Source organism: Arachis stenosperma, chromosome 5 (assembly GCF_014773155.1).
Source record: "Arachis stenosperma cultivar V10309 chromosome 5, arast.V10309.gnm1.PFL2, whole genome shotgun sequence".
In the NCBI taxonomy this organism is placed as follows: domain Eukaryota; kingdom Viridiplantae; phylum Streptophyta; class Magnoliopsida; order Fabales; family Fabaceae; genus Arachis; species Arachis stenosperma.
The window spans coordinates 725,990-744,312 of record NC_080381.1 but is presented as its reverse complement, the minus strand read 5'-3'; the positions used below and the strand labels follow the sequence as shown (position 1 = coordinate 744,312).

At 27.0% G+C, this 18,323-nt stretch overlaps 2 protein-coding genes across 2 annotated transcripts; one reads left to right on the top strand and one right to left on the bottom strand.

Annotated features, from left to right (window-relative positions):
* Positions 1-4,065: 4,065 nt before the first annotated feature.
* LOC130983096 (uncharacterized) lies at positions 4,066-5,407 on the top strand. Its single transcript, XM_057907279.1, has 2 exons — positions 4,066-4,575; positions 5,054-5,407. Exons 1-2 carry the CDS (start codon positions 4,184-4,186, stop codon positions 5,097-5,099), a joined length of 438 nt encoding a protein of 145 aa, XP_057763262.1. The 5' UTR covers positions 4,066-4,183; the 3' UTR covers positions 5,100-5,407.
* Positions 5,408-9,008: 3,601 nt separating this feature from the next.
* On the bottom strand, positions 9,009-17,738 carry LOC130982739 (MADS-box transcription factor 23-like). Its single transcript, XM_057906817.1, has 8 exons — positions 17,647-17,738; positions 17,331-17,529; positions 11,381-11,459; positions 10,027-10,088; positions 9,768-9,867; positions 9,647-9,688; positions 9,471-9,554; positions 9,009-9,281 (listed from the first exon to the last, which is right to left on the bottom strand). Exons 2-8 carry the CDS (start codon positions 17,510-17,512, stop codon positions 9,120-9,122), a joined length of 711 nt encoding a protein of 236 aa, XP_057762800.1. The 5' UTR covers positions 17,513-17,529; positions 17,647-17,738; the 3' UTR covers positions 9,009-9,119.
* Positions 17,739-18,323: the final 585 nt, after the last annotated feature.

Here is an 18,323-nt window from a genome sequence, read left to right as displayed (position 1 = left end):
TTCCACATCACATGTAAGATGCTCGGTATAGTCATCTCTCTTATTACTGTACATATGCACTATGTATATATTCAACAAAAATTAGGATATATATACAAAGAGTTATGCAAATATTATTTCTTTTAATATAATACATGCATCCTAAAAATGTTGTATTCACATATCGATTACATTTTGGATATGAGACTTTTGAAATGCATATCTTTTACTTTAAACTGTATCTTAATTAATAAAAAAAGTTAAAAATATTATTTCAAACATATTTGAATACACCCAAATAAAATGATGTGTAACCAATACGTATAATTAAAATAAATTTAAAAATGATATATTATTAATTATTAACATAAAAATATTTAAAATATTTTATATAATTAAAAAATATATTGAAAATATTTTAAAAATTCAATCAATGCTTTAATATTAATAAAATATAAAAATATTTATCAAAAAAATTATTTACATTTGTATATAGTATTGTGCTCATATCTAACTAGGTAATGATATGGTTAAAAAAAATATTTTTCAATAAAAAGTCAAAATTGTTATTTTTATAATATAAAAAAATATTATGTGCAAATATTCAATTACAATCTTCATTTTTCATCTAATAATTTTATGCTTTATCAAAAAACTTTCCATCTACTAATTTTAAAATTAGTGTATCTATATATCACATATTGTATCTTATCTCATATCCATATTTCATAGTATGGTACGGATATAGATATATAAGCATGTAATAAAATTTTCAAGAGCAAAGTAGTGAAATATATGATTTTGGACCATATATATATATAAGTGCAATTGATTGGATTAATAATGTGAATATTGATTTTTACAGTGTTTAGTGAGTAGAAGTATTTAAGAATAATATTATATATTTAAATTTTTTTATGAATTAAATTTAACCAAATTTAATAATAAAATTTTAAATAATATTAAATATAATTAATTTTTATTATATTATATTAATTTAATTATTAGACTTAGTTAACAAAAAGACCTGAATGTATAGGATTATTCGGCATTTGATTTTCATATTAAGGAAGATAGAAGTGAAAATTTTCACCTCAGATGAGAGAGGGAAAAGGATTGATGAATGGAAGGGTGGTGAAGGTGCATTAAGCATGATGCATGTGGCCATTCTACTCTCTTCTGTGCCCATCCCTTCTGGCTTCTGCTCAACATGTGCCTTAGATTCTAGGCCCCACTCTTGGTCTTCTTCTTGTCTACGTTCCTCATGACAAAATATTCTTGCACTAATTCAAAATCACTTATTTTAATTAGGGTTTTGCTAATCAAGATTCACTCTTTTCAAAATACCTTTTAATTTTTCTTTTTATCGAGATATCTAGCTACTTATCTCAATATTACTTAGTAACTCTTTTTTATAAGTTAGTTTTTCTGGAATTTCGAACGGCTGAACTCCAGATTTCAGAAATTATAATTGCCAGCTCTTTTGATTCGTCTCGTCAGTTCTGATGCGTCTTTAACATTGCGCCGTTGCGTCTGTGATTTCTCTGTTCTGCGTCGTCGTGTCTCCTTTTTCTGGTGCATCTCTCGCCGTTGCGTTCGTCGCTGCTGTCATTCATAGTTAGAGTTTGCTTCGCCGTGTTTTGACAAGTTGGTTTTCTCTTTTCTCTGTGTTCTTAAAACTCTTTATCAATTTTTTTTAGTTATTCAGTTGGTTTATAATTTGATTACAATCAACGAGGCAGTGCTGCTTAGAAGGCACGACGAAGATGAAAAAATGGGAGAGGAGTGAAAGGCCGAAAGCTATTACATAAGATTAGGATACATCTTCTGGAAATGATTTGAAAAAAATTATATTTTAATTTTTAATACTTTAAAAAATTGTATAATTTCTTATTTTAAAAATTAATTTAATTATAAAATAATCTAACTATAATTAATCTAATAACCAATTAAAAAGTGATACATCATACAAAATAAAATACATATTATTTTATAAAGAGTATAATAGAATTCACCTTAATATATATGTATGACACTAGTTTAATTAGTTCAAGTCAAACCATATCTTGAACCTATATACATAAAAGTTCTCATTTCATGTTCCAAGTGACCTTAGTTGATTAAAATAGACCGTTGCCATATTTTTATATATAACCGATAAGATGATATAAACTATAGTTTGAATGCGGGAATTAAGAGGTGAAACGCATATATCCAACTAAGTTGAAACAATGCATGCAAGAGATAGATGAGCATCAAAACCAAGGGAAAGTGGCTGAAATGTTTAAGCAAACGGACACTGCCCTCTCATTCATTCATCTCTTTATGAAATTAGAAAATGACGACATATTCTTCAGTCCCCACAACACTCTCTTAGTCATAGGATGTAGCTCTCTGTTATGTACCAAAATCATCACATGCCACATTATTCATATACTACTATTATTATTATTATTTGTTGCACTTTTTTTGAGCTACCTAGCTATATAGCTAGCTATATCATTCATAGTTTTTTTCTTATTATTATTATTATTATTATTATTATTATTATTATTATTATTACCCTCTATTTCAAATTTTACTAACAATCAATGGGTAATTCGTAATTTCATTTATTATTCTTCATCTATCTTTTTCTTGAATTAGTAATTTTCATATATATTTTTTTTGTTGCGAACATTTTCTGAGTTGAGTTGCTTGGTTTGTAGTGAAATAATTACAAAGGACTGTGTCCTTTCCCTTTCTTTTATTCATTTCATTCGTTAGGACATTCGGAAATGGCTAAATGCATGTCCTTATCATCAATCCTACTATAGTCTAGTTTTCAATAATGAAAACTTTGATGTACCCTTTGTCGGTAACTTTTGTTTCTCATCTGTAAATAATAATAGTCCATTATTATCAATTAATTACTACCCCTCCCAAAGTTAAATAAGTTTATAGCAATAAATTAGCTAGCATGTGGTTAAAATTGTATCTAATGGATTTTACTAGGAATAATAAATAAAGATCCCTGCCATTTTTCAGTGTTGTAATATACTAATATAGTAATGGAAAAATTTCAAGTGTACTAAAAATACCGATATTTCAATTATTTTAACCATTGATTTTAATTAATATATATTATATATTTTTTATAATTTAAATTATCAACAGTTAAAATAATTAGAACACCAATATTTTCAGTATACTCGAAACTTTTCTTATAGTAATATATATGGTTAACGAGTACCAAAAGTAAAAATTTTGTAGCTTTCATGAATAAAATAATACTCCAAAGGAGTTAGAACTTAGGACTTCTTCATTTGGCTCAAATCATTATTTAATTTATTTATAGTGCATATTTAGGTGTATGGTCATTGTTTATTACTTTCTTTGGCTGTTTTTGCTTTGCAAGAACTAATTTATGTATCTGTTATTACCAGAAAGAAAGAAAGACAGGTCACTTAGAAATAAAAAAATATGTAAAAGGTATTAACTATTTGTCTTTTCATTAGCCAAATAATTAATAATAATGTGATTATTTGCCATATTAACAAAATAATTCAGTTAGCTGGTTTTCAGTTTTCCCTAAACAATATTACATTGTAAATAATCTTTCTCTTCTCTATAAATTCCAGCTAATATAACTAACAAAATATATGTTTTATAATAATTCTCACAAAACTAATTTTGCGTTAGTTAATTCGTCTCCTTTTAAATGGTCTCAAATTTAAGTTTAGAAACAGAAAAAATAAAACAGTGTTAAAAGAGGCCATCATAATTCTTGTAACAAAATAAGTAAAATTCTTCGTAATAAGATTTGGTTTTGAACACTGCAAAAAGTAGATAAACTTAAAAAAAAGGAAATTAAAGAATTACAATTTTTTTACGGTATCTTCTAATATGATAGATTAAGGACTAATTCGTTACGATGTAGATCTGAGTTTTATTTATTAAATATCTGTTATTGGTCAATGAATTACTACATATATATATAAGGCAGAATTTGAATCGCAATATTTACTTAAAGGAATACTTGAATTGTTCACTCGAACAGTCCAAGTTAGTCGAAAGAATTACAATTACAATTACCGCTTAATTGAAGGAATTACAAGTGCCAAAACGGTAGCAGGTACTTAATAAACTGAACTCCTCTTACATAGAACTCGAAGCTAATCAAGTTTCATTCAAACACACACCACCTTACTACTCCATTGAAATAATGGACAAAGATCTCAGCAGCACAGTAACAACAACAGTGATGCACTCTTCTTCTTCTTCTTCTTCTTCTTCATACATGATGATGTCTTCTCCTTCTTGCTGCTTCCCAATCCAGAACGAGTTCCAGTACTCAAGAATCCACCATTTGAGTAACACTTGTAGTTGTTGTTGTTGCTGCAGCAGCAGCAGCACTTTGAAGAGGAGGAGAGGATGGAGATGGAGAAGCATCCTCAGAAGGCTCATGAGGGAGAGCAAGACCTCCTTGATGTGTAGATCCAATAAACCTGTTTCGTTTCAGTATGATCCTGTTAGTTACTCTCACAACTTTGATGAAGGTAGTTTCCATCTTCACCACCACCAGGAACCTTCACAACTAGTGTTTCAAGATCATAGGTAATAATAATAATTAAGATTTCAATGTAAATCTATTTTCAAGATTATTTAATTATATATGTTTGCCTTTAATCAAAATGGATCTACTGCGTTTGTTAACTGTCTCGACACAGAAATACAAAAAAAATTGTATTTTTATTTGGTGAAAACTCAGGTGCAGTCGACTTCACTTGAAGTTGATAGTTAAGAGCCGTTAAATGAAAATTTAGTCAAATCATCTAACGAATCTCAGTTATCAACTTCATGTAAAGTTGACTGCACCTGAGTTTCTACCTTTTTATTTTTGTACCATCTTTCGTCTCTAATTTTAATTTTGAATAGAAATATTTCATTCTTTTATATTTATCTCATTCTTTTAATATATTTGAATCTTCTAGTTGTGTCTCTGTATTTTTATCTTGTGATATGCTGATCTTATTATTGTGTAATCTTTACATATGCTGATGCAGTTCCTTTTTTTTTGTTATTTAATTTGCAGTGGTGCTGTTTTTCATAGGTTGGATGATTCTCATTGCAAAATATGAATTGAATCATTGAGTAAAGTGGAGTCCACAGTGTGCCTAACTCTTTGAAAACAAGAAATCCCCACTTCAAAATATCTTGGGTAAAGATTAGGAGAGAGATTCATCACTGCAAAAGAATTCTGATCTGAACAAAAATAATAGAATAGAATGCAGATTTTTGTGAGGTACAAGTTTATGCAATTTTTTTACAGTGAAGATCTCAGAAATTAAATCACCTTGTATATGGTGCTATATTTGATGGATTTAATTTTTTGACTAAGATCAAAGTGAAATTGTAAAGATTGTATTGTACAGCATTTGCAAAATTATGAGACATTATTACATATTAACTTTAATTTGCTTTGTTTAATTATCATCATGTGTTGGGGAGATTTTTTTGGATGTGGGGTATATACCTTATTAATTTCAATGGACAAATATAATACAACATGTTAGTGGTCTCTACAATCATTACAGAAATTATATATATATATATATATATATATATATATATATATATATATATATATAAAATTTAAATACACTTAATTTCATATAAAGTTAATAGCTAAAAATTTTTAAATGATAATTTAATTAAATTTATCAAATTATTTAATAATTTTAATTTAATTATTAATTTCACGTTAAATTAACTTTATCTGAAATTTTAATATATATATATTTGGATTCCTTTGTGATGATACTTGTTATTCGTTTGGATTAAAGCAACAAGAATTATTCTTGAATCATATGCTGTAATCTTGAATTGAAAGCAGATTTGAAAGTTTAGTGACAAGAATCATCATGCTTGCATTATATGGTAGGGGAAAAAAATGAAGAAACGGTAGAAAGAATAATTAAAAGTAAGCACATGTGGAACTTTCTTTTTCAATGTTTTCTTTATTTTTTACCATATATTATATTCTATGATCATCTTCATTTTCTGTCAAACTCAAATATTAAAGAATTACTATATATTTATTATTACTGTCATTTTTTAATATATTCTTAAATCAATGTATATATCATAGAGTTTTAATGAATATATATATCAAAAAAATATATATCATAAGATAAACACATACAGGTTTGAATATATATATATATAAAGCTCAGCTTTAATGAATCAATTCTATGCGGCAGAAATTGATTTTGTGTTTTCAATGGTAATAAAAAAAATAAATCAATTATGGCTCCTAGAGTTAATTAATTCTTAGAGAAGTCATAATTTGTTACAATTACTTTTATAGAGAACAATATATAAACCACTTTATATCATTATTAATTTTAACATAATCAATTATAATAAAATTAATTTACCAAAAAATAATTCTTCAAAGTAGAGTTAAATCCACAGTATAATCACGCAAGAGATGGGTATTTATTGACATGCGTAAAACGTTTAGATAGGACAATATAAGAGTAAACATTTAATTTGATTCTTGTTTATTTTAGAATAAAATGATTTTTGTCTATAAAAAAAATACTTTGATCATCAATTTTTTATTTTGGAACAATATGATCTATCTGTTAAAAAAATTATTAAATAATAATAAAAATTAAATTTATAGAGAGAGTTTTATTTATATTTTATGGGGATTTTAAATTTTCACAAACTATTAATAAATTTAATTTTAAAATTTTTTTTATCAATAGTGGTTAAGTAAAGTAGAAAAAGACCATTGATAAAACTGATATCGTAAGAAAAAAATATTTCTAGTACGAAAATACTTTTTAAAAGAAAAAATAACATCGAATAAGAAATGTAAGAAGAGAACATTAACGTTGATGATATTAGTATTGGCGGTGATGACAGTAAAGGAGATAACAATGATGATAAAGTATGGTTACACGATAGAAATAATGGAGGTAGAAGTGATAATGATGAGGATGAAGAAGGTGGTAGTAGTAGTGATCATAGTTAGTTATATTGTTGAAAAAATTTTTGTGGGGTTTAAAACCCTCACAAAATATGAATAAAATCCTACACAAATTAATTTTTATTATTATTTAACAAATTTTTTAACAAAGAGATTGTATAGTCCTAAAATAAAAAGGTTGAGAGTCAGTGTTCTTTTTTTACAGAGATCGTTTTGTCCTTTGTGAAAATGAACAGAGACTGAATTGGGTCTTTACTCGACAAATAATAATAAATAGTATGAATTTTTTCAATAATAATACAAGTGATCCTTCGTATTCACAACTTTCATCATTTTAGTCCTTTAAATTTAAAATGACTTATACTGGTCTCCGAAATTCAGTTCTGGCACCATATTGGTCTCTGAACTCTTTCTTATACTGAATTAGCAAACTAAGTGCTGAATTGCCTCAAAGTTAGCTTGCCATGCTGAAAACATAACTAAACAACGGCATTTCATTTTGCCACTTAAACAAGGTAAAAACGAGAAAAGAAAAAAGAAAAAAGAATTTATATGATATGCAAATCATTATATCTCTTTATTCTCCAAAACAATCTCAATTTTGTCTTATTTAAGAGTTAAAACGAAAAAGCACTATTTAGCCATGTGTCCAGTATTGCAAGTTAAAACTAACTCAACATTCCGTTCATTGACTCAACGTTAAAAAGAGTTCAGAGACTAATATAATACTTAGGGCTGAATCTCAGAAACAGTATAATAAATTTTAAATTTAAAAAACTAAAATAATAAAAATCATAAATTTTAAAGACCACTCTAAAGATTTACTTTAATATAAGTACTAGAAAAGTATAATATATAGAGAAACCGAAAAACCCAAAACACTCCAAATTAAATAACTTATTATGTACAGTAAAAACAAATAAAACCAAGATATCGAAAAGAAGAGTGATAAAAGTCAGTAAATTTTGTGATTTATAGCAATTAATTATCATTAATGTTTTGAATGGTGTAAGATTTTATTCAATGGTGTGAGATTATTCACTTTTCTTTTGCTAGTTAAATGCATACTAAATTTTAATAAAAATGTTGGTCTTCTAAATTTTTTTTATCGAAAATACTATCTCTTGCGGGCTGCGGCTCCATATTTTTTATTTAAAGATGAAATAAAAGATCACCAAAAATAATTATTAAATTAATTATTATATATTTATATAAATATATGTGTTATTTAAAATAAGTAGATCTTACGGGCAAATCATCATACAATAAGCATTTCCATAAAAATAATTTCAATTGAGAAATGTTAAACGATTAAAATTTTTTATTAATCTTAACTAATATTTTATTTTTATATTATTAAAATTTAAAATTATTTTTAATATTAATTAATTATTAACAAAAAATAATAAATTAATAAAAATTTAAGTACAGTTAACTTTATTTAAAGTAGTTAAATGATTTAATAATACACTCAAACATTTCGGATAAAAAATTGAAGGAAAAGTATAGGTAGATAATAAAAATACTAAACAATGTGAATAATGGATATATATTTTATTAGGTATGTGAATAGTTATTCTAATATTAAAATTTAGGTGGGTAATTTAAAGATGTATATTTTGATTTAATTGGTGATTGTAAAAAAAATATTGGTTAGGCATAACCCAAAATTGAAACAGTGTGTCATGTTTTGCTAGCGTTTGTAACTTTCGGATAACAAAAAACAAGAAAAACGAATTTAAAAAATAAAAAATAAAAAGCGTTAGCCAGCCATGGACGTGCATAGCAACCAAGCTTTTTGCTTACTTTATTAATGACCGATTAACTAATAGAAAAAAGAATGAGATATTTTGTGACTCCTTCAGATATTTCCTTCCTTCTCTGTTCTCTCTCTTCCCTATATAAACGAACCTGAATCGCGTTCTGTGTTAGCAAGTGAAGCAAGTTAAAGTAAGTAATAAGAACCTGTTGATTATTTTAGTTGCATGCAAATCATATTTTTATATGCATGCATGCATCTTTATTAATTCTTCACATATACGGTTGCATTGCATCTTTAATTTGTCTTGTTGCACTCATTTTTCTTGCTATCTATTCCATGCTATATTAAGATTTTCCATAACCAATTTTACATCCACATCTTCACTTGTTCATGTGTGATTCATCTTGTTGCACTTGTTGAAGTCTCACAGGCTTCTTGATCTGGCTGGCATAACTGAAGTTGGACTAATGCCTGTGAGCCTCCTCCTCCTACTTGAATACCATATGGAATTGGAATAAATCCATTTCTGCTTGTTGCTTCCATTTCGCTTGTGCCATACACCTGCTACATCACACTTTCATTCTTAAGTCTATTTCTCTGTGTTTCCTTCTCATTTTCTAAAATCTTTGTTTGCTACTTCCTCTCAAAATCATTCTGAATAGTTTCTAAGCATACACAAAAATAGCCAAAATTTGAAATTGATTTTTGGTGAATGGGGATACCCTATATAGAGTAACCAAGCTGGACTACCTTTCTGCATAATTGTGTGTTTTCCTCCTGCATCAGGTTTACTTTCTGAAAAAGTTCCAAATTTTCCTGATGGATAAAGTTGCCCTGCATTTGCAAAATAGTTAAAAAGGTAACTCAGGGTTATATCTTATAAATTTTTTAGAGAAAGATTATTGATCGTTGCTGGGCCACACAACCTTTCGGTTCAGCTCCTTGATTTCTTCTGTTAGAATTTGTTCCTGCAGAATTTGATTTAGTTAGTTGCTTTCTGGTGCTTAAGTTTTTCTTAATGGGAATAATCAAGAAGCAGTTGTTGACCTTTTTCATTCGGACACCTTGGAGACTCATTTCTAGTTGGTTCTCTAGATCTTGTAGGTTTCTCACACTCAAACCATAAAGATGTTGCCCCATCAATTGCCTGTGTCATCATATTTTAGTAGCTTAATTAGATCAGATGTCAAAAATTCACTAACTTCAATCATTCAAAACAGGGGGAAATTTAGAAAAAGGAAAAGAAACATTGATTGTTGGACTATGAAAAAATAAATGGCTAAGTAAATTAGTATAAAGGCTGTACCGATGATTTTCTTGAAGGTTCTGTAGTTGCTGCCTTAAAATTTCTGCCTCCCTTTGCCAAAACTATCAATGATCAAGTGAAGTGATGTAATGAGTAATGCAAATGCATAAAATGCAAAAGGGATAATATGGTAACTTAAATTTCAAAATGTATAGTGAGATTTAGAATGATCAGGTGAAATTCTTTCTTAATGAAAGCCAATATGATTCTTCTGCAGAGAATAATAAAGGATAGTTGCAATATCATGAATAATCAAATACTTGCAACATCTTTATTGTTTAATTGAATATAGTTTATGTAGTTTGTTCTGGTGATTTTCATTTTTTTCTTCCAGCTTGGAGGAGAAGAATTTGTTGGCATTTGAAGTCGAAGTATGGAATTGATTCCATAACCTTACTCTATTTCAGATTGCCAACTCAAATTCTTCCTCAGCCTTCTCTTTTTCCTTTCATCTCAAGCAAGTTTATGGCCTAGTCATCCATTTTAATTCTGTGTTAATTTTGGACGACTTTTGCTTCACTTGCATGTCATTATTTGAAATTTATATAATTATTATGTTGAATATTTAGTGGTTAATTACTGGGGTATAAAACTTCAAATATAATAGTTCAACCTTGTGACTGTGACCGAATTTTGAAGATATTCTAGCAATACTGTAACAGTCAAGACAAACAAACTATTTCCTAACGGAGTTATATTCATATGGCAAGTCACAAGCTATAACTCCATTAAAAAATAGTTCGTTTGACTTGGCTGATCAGGCTTCTAGAATATTTTTAACAAAAATACATCTGAATTTTAATTTTGATTGAAGTTGGATTTTAGGAATAATGCTTCATCCTGATTTTCATTTGTCAGCATGAGCAATTTATGTGATGGTTCACTGTTATCTTCTGAAGATTGTTGATGTTATTTCATAATGTTTTTAGCTTTTACTGCATATTCTATTTATGCATTTGTATTATCTATGCTGATCAAGAATCTTAGGATAACCACACCACAAAAATTAGATATTGTGATTGCAGAGCCTAAGTTCTTATCTTGGAATCTATTTTAAAATTGTCTTATTTAACATTCACTAATTACTACAACAATTAGGGAAAGCTAAATAAAACAAGTTCTGACAGTATTTTTTTGTTTTCTTAACATTACTGATACCTGTGTATAAAATCTTAGTCACTATTCTCAGAATTGCTGAGAGTTTACAGAAGGACAAACATAATCCAATTAGCTTAGCTTATATATCACAGATTTAGTGTTGCAATTCAACAAATTGATTAATAAATAACCTAATGGTGATGCACTTATAAAATAACTACAGTAGTGGGAATATGTAGCTGTGATTAGAGCAGACCTTAACCTCAGATTCTGGATTTATGAGTTGTTGTTCTTCCTCCTTGCATGAGTTATATCTCTCGATCACTGATTTCATGCTGATCACATAAATGAATTGTCATATTTTTACTTGTTTTATGAAAAATGTGTTAATACAACACATAGGAAAGCACACATTTAGCATATATATCAACTCAACAATATATGTTTGTAGATGCCACTCAAAGGATGAAACAAATTTAATAAGTATGAACAAAAAGATTTGTAACTTATTTAAGTGATTTTTCTATGTTATGAAACTACATTTCTCAAATCAAAAGATCTAAAGTTCAATTAATATTGACCTTAAAAAAATTAATATAAGATAAATAAAAAAATGAGTATAATACTGTTTTGGTACTTAATATTTGGGGTGAATCCTATTTTGATTTTTAACGTTTTAATAGTCCTATTTTTATCTCAAAATGTTTAAAATGACATTAATATTATCCCACCATTAAATCTCTCAATAACAATTAACGAAATTGATGTACTATTAATAATGTTTTTGTTAAAACTACGTTTATTTAACTTCCATCTCCAATGTTCACACTCTCAACAAGTCTAAATCTCATTCTCCTACTCTTATCTTTCTCTTTCTTCCTCTTCCTCTTATACTATTAATTCTCTAAGAGAAATTTGAAGAAGAAGAAAAAGAGAGTACGTAGGAGAATGCAATTTAAACTTGTTGAGAGAGTGAAAGTGGAAGAAGGAGATTGAGTAAACTTAGCTTTAATAAAAGCATTATAAACAATACATTAATTTCGTTAATTGTTAGTGAGAAATATAACAGTAAGACAATATTGATGTCATTTTAAACGTTTTAGAATAAAAATAGAACGATTAAAATGTTAAGAACCAAAATATCATTCACCCAAACATTAGAAATCAAAACATTACGTTACCCAAAAATACTTTATGTAAAATTCACATTAACCTAAAAGATATTCTTACATGAGAGAGATATTAAAAATATATTTATTTATATATTTTTTTATCAATTTAAGTTCTTAAACAAATAGTTTTATTACATTACAAAATTATATATCTCAAATTTGTACATATATATAATATTTATAATTTTTTTTCTATATATAGTCTCGTGTTGCTGACTCCAGTTTAATGACTATATATGGAATTCTAGTTATGTTAAATGATTGAATTCTTGTATATATTATTCAAAAACTTTCTGTATATATAGGATACAGAAAGTATATATCATTCATGACATAACTGTATATTATTGAAGAACTTTCTGTATATACATAGGGTACTGTGTGATTGGGAGTTTAAGATATATATATGATTCTTGTCATACATTCCCAGTTCCCTACTCTTATATGTTGATGCATATTTAAACAGTTGCACCTCTCATGAGTCATGAGCATATACATACATTCAATTCATGGATTACTCTAAGAGAGTAGAGTTCTAGTAATTCTTGGCTGAATTCTGATATCTTCCAATGTTTATGATTTTAGTTAGTCGAAATGTTAAGAAGATAAAAAAAAAAAAAAACAGTCAGATTTAATATTCATTAATTATGGTAACAATTAATAAATATTAAATAAGACAAGTTATAACCAAGTTGAGTTGGTCTAGTGGTTAGTTCGCTAGTCCGCTTAAGCAAGTGTTAAAAATTTAAATCCCGTCTTGTGCATGCAACAACTCATTGGCCAACAACAAATTCTTAAATAGGAGGATACCATAAAAAAAAAAAAACAAATTATGACTGTTTTTAGTTAATTATTTTTTATTACCAAATATTTTCGTTTAGTTATATTATGACCTATTCATTACTAAGGAAATGTGCTCCTCCTTACCTATTAAGTAAAACCGTTCCTTTCTTTGTTAATTATACAAATTTTAGTTCTTCAGTTATTATATTTATATGAATAGTTTAAATTTAAAATTATAATTTAAAATTTAAGATTTATAGTATTTTATTTTTTATTTTTTTTTAATAATAAATTAATTTTTAAAGAATATTATATTTGTTACTTCCTTTGAAAGGCATTAGTATTCTCCCTAAGGATATGAATAAAATAAAAATGTACACATTTTTGACAATCAACCATAATATGCATAATAAAAAAAATTATAGATCTTTTTTATATAACTAATGTTCCTTCAATAATCCTTTCACTCAAAATTTTAAATATTTTACCCTCAAGAGTCAAGAGTCCTACTTCAAATTAAATATATCTAATATAAAATGATAGGTTTTTTTTTTTGCAATTTAATCATGCTTATATAATAGTGCAAATACAAACTTCTATATTGACATTTACTTTTGAAAATTTTAGTAACTTGTTAACTTTAGGTATTTTAGAATCAAATATATTTGTAACATATGATTGGTTGATAGTAGTGTATAAAAGGTTTATATTATCAGTACAAGGCTATGAAAATTAAATTCAAATTAAATTTTTGTTGGAGAACATAGCACGGTGGTAAAATGAGATTAGATAAACCCTTAATGATACGAATCAATAAATCAAATATAAATACAATGGTAAGATGATATAAATGTGAAGGCACAAAATTTTATGTGCTTTGATAATCACATGTCTACATCTAGAGAATATAAAGAGAGAATTTGGTTCTCATTTCCAAAATCTTTGTACACTCTCTCATGGCCTCAACCTAAAGTACCTCTGCCATAGTCTTTAGGTCTCTCGGTATCACACGCCTAAATTATTGATTTTATTCTTAATTAACAAGAGTGATTTACTTAAAGAGTTATTATGGCATGTTACTTAAATAAATGGAACTGAAGCTAAGTCTTTGTATGGACACAATGACACTGTTTTTGCTAATAACCATTTATTAACTGACTTGTTTTCTACATATAATATAATCCAAAGCTTATAATATCTTTTATTATATGACTATCATATGCATGTAGACTTTATTTTATTGAAAAGAGAAAACATACTAACCACTTTTGGGTAGATTTTAAAATCTTTGTATATATTTCATATGTGTTATGTGTTGTTTGTGGTTGATCTTTCTGTTGTGTATTATGTCTCTCTTTGTGCCAATATAATGTATATATAAAGATTCTTACGGAAATATTTAGTAACAAAAAAATTAATAAAAAATAATTAAAATTTATTTTATTTAGTATTTATTAACTTTTTGTTTTTATCTTTCTAACATGATCAAAATTCTTAATAAATGGGATATGTCTTATGAAAACTACATTGATCTAGTTAGAGTTAAATATAATGTTTATACTCTACTAAACTTTGCTCAATATAAGACTCATTTGACCAATATAGAGAGTTGATTTTTGTGAGTGCATGTGTTGTTTTATTTTAAATTTTGGATACTTAGATAGATATTATATGGTTAATTATTAAAATTTTAGAAAATTAGATTTTATTATTTTAATATTTTTTTACTTAATAAAATTTAAACAATACAACATAGAAGTAAAATGATACTATTAGTATTAATTAATAATAAAGATATTCAACAAATAATAATGAAAATAAAAATCAAACCAAATTAAATATTTCAGATTTCAGATTACACAATAGTTCCTACTTTCGGCATATATAATATGTATTTGAAGATATTTTCACATATATAATATCTCTAACTGATTTCCACAAGGGTTGAGTTATTACTATCATTAATTCTTTTGAGACCAGCACTTGTTCATATAATTATATTTTTGAAACATGCAAGATTTCTTTTCTATGAATGTATATTTACTTTTCTTTGATTTAACTCTTGCACCCATTCTAGAAGCAGAAAATTATTGATTCTATTTTGTTAAGATGCTTCCTCCATACACACCAACATATATATATGTCTAACATTATATGAATTTATGATTTTTATATATTGTTTATCATATAATTAAAGAAGCTCAATAATTTTGCTTTTCAACTATGTCAAAGAAAAAAAATACTAAAAAATCTAAATAAGGAGATCCACTATTCCACTTAATTGAATGTATTATGGATTTAGTTTAGCTAGCAAGGGGATATAAAATAAACTTTAGGAAAAAGTTAAGCTAGATCAAGGATCCTAAGAAAGTGGTGGGTTTGTGCTTAAGATTTTATTGATTACTTTGGATAAGGACTAGGCAGAAAGTAATAAAAAAAAGGAAAAAGGGTTGTAAAATTGCAAGGAAACTAGAGAATGATGTGATTTCAAACCTAACAAATCATATAGCTGCTTAAATTAGTTAGAGATTCTTAAGATAATTATATTATAAGGTTGTCCATGTAAAAAAACTAGTGGCTAAAACGCTTTATTTGATGCATGTATTGCCCGTGACATGAATTGATCCTAAATGGGAACTTGAATTGAATATTTGTTTTGGGATGGGACATGTTCTTGTGTATGTAATGCTACACCCACTTTCACATCCTAAATGATACTTATTGACATCATCGATCGGCTAAAAAGGCATGGTATCAACTAACTAAATCATTTGGATTATTGGTTAGTGGCTAAAGTTTTGCAAAGATTGGAATCATTTATATATATGCTTCTATGTGCTAACCTTCTGAAATTGGCAAAACCAACAAATTGACATGCATGGTATATATTGTGAAAGATATGGATAAGTGGATTTAATAATTTGTATGTGTGATTAATGTAAGAATATATACACATATATCACATTACTAAAATATCTTATTAAATTGTTTAATTTTATAAGTTTTATAAACATAAATATTTGATTAGATGATAAAGTAAAATTTATTTGTATTATGAATATTCATGTTAGGTGTACATTAAAATTAGCCACTAAGATAGAATATATATCGGAATACAAAATACACACTAAAAATAAATTAAATTATATATATGTATATATTCACTGATCTTAGTAATTAATTTTAGTATATAAATAGTATTTTTAAATAATTAATAAACATTTAACTCATGAAAGATAGTAGCCTAATAGCTAGGAAGCTGAAATTATTAAATGGAAGTATATACATAATCTTACTATAATAATTGATACCTAATATGTTGAGATATATATCCTTGCTCTTTAGCTTATAGATGAGCAGGATAAAAAAAGTCTATACCCCAAACACTGTATATGAATATTGAGAATATATTTCTTCTTTGGAAAAACTATATATATCATCACTATAGAATAAACCATATAACTGATTTTCATGATTAGGAAAAGTTTTCTCAATGTTCTGCAGTTTATAATTACTTAAGATGGAAGGGTGATAATAATGAAAAGTTAAATGAAAGAAGCTATCTGTTTTAGAAGATATTTATAAATGAAAGACAATTTTATTAGAGTATTTAAGATCCTATAAGGGATATAGCTGGTTCTTTTAACCTTGATTTTTTCATTTTCAAAACTCAAATTTAAGATACTATTCAATAGAAACTCACGTACAGTTGTCTTCGTATGAAGTTGTTAGTTAAGAATCGTTAAATAATAATTTAATGAAATATATCAAATCATCGAACGATTCTCAATTAATAACTTCATAAGAAAATAATTGCACCTAAGTATCTACATTAATCATGAAAGAGAGAATGAGTATCTGTCACTTGAACTATTCGACCACAGAAACAAACTAAGCTACTGAATACTAATTAATTAAGATTAAGACTAGATCTCTTCTCTCTGCAGCTCTGTCTTCGGATGAACACAACATAGGGCTTAGCTTTATTAAGCTTACAAAGCTTATTAGAACTTGTTAATTAATTAGAAATGTAACAAGGCTATCGATATATAAGATTTTGGTCATGCATAGTCATCAACAATATTATTATGATAAATCATGTAAAATACTCCCTAGGACTATAATAATTAATTATCAGCTTAATTTAATCAGTGCACGTATATATCAATATGAAGCATCGAACATAGATATATATAAGGTTATTAATTAAGATGGAAATGAATTAAATAAAGTATGGTTGAAAGTTGAAACCTTGTGTTTGCATATTCATAAAGTTTTGCAGTGCTGGAGAATATAACAAGACCAACTTCTGCATCGCAGAGGATAGCAAGCTCCTTGGCTTTCTTGATCAAACCCTTTCTCCTCTTTGAGAAAGTAACTTGCCTGCTCGTCGAATTATCGATCCTCCGAATCACAATCTTCCCTCTTCCCATTTTCAACCTAGGGTTTCCTAAAGATAGCAAAATAATACTTCTTCATTATTGCTTAATGATACACAAATTAAACTATATATATGTAAGTAAATTAATTAAGCTAATCAAATGCTTAATTAAAGATTTGACCTTACTTGTTGGTAGAGGGCAAATTAAAGCAAAGAGAGAGGAATCTTAATTGGAGGTTAATGGAGATGAGTAGTGAGAGGGTGCAAGAATATTATGCTTATGGTGGTGCCTTTCCATTTTGTGTGTGGCAATGGCAAGTCCAAAGAGGCTTTATAATAAGCACAAAAGTGGGTTAATTAAGATTAATTTTATAGAATAATTAGAGATCATAATTAACTTAATTAGAGTTGCATTGTGAGTTGTGACTATAGCTTTAGTAATAGTGTACTTTCTACAGTTCAAGTATTCGATCGAGGAAGAGAATATTATATTATTATATTAGTAATATTTGGACTAGGGAGTAAGGACTATGCTATTACAATATTTTTATTTTCATCAGTTTTAGAATTTTTGTGGCGCCGTCAGCCGTATTAATCTCTGACACGTTACACGTACAGATATTTGTTTTTCTCTTTCAATTTATTTTTCCATTTTTTTTATTTATATTAAAACTTTACAAATAATGGACAATAATAGTTTTTAGGCTAATTGTATTATTTAATTTTTGAGAGATGCTTAAGTATATATAGTGGCCATGCAGTTTTAGTTGCATTATCATTATTATTAATACTAGGTGAAAACTCAGGTGGAGTCGACTTCGCGTGAAATTGATAGTTAAAAGTCATTAGATTATTTGACTGAT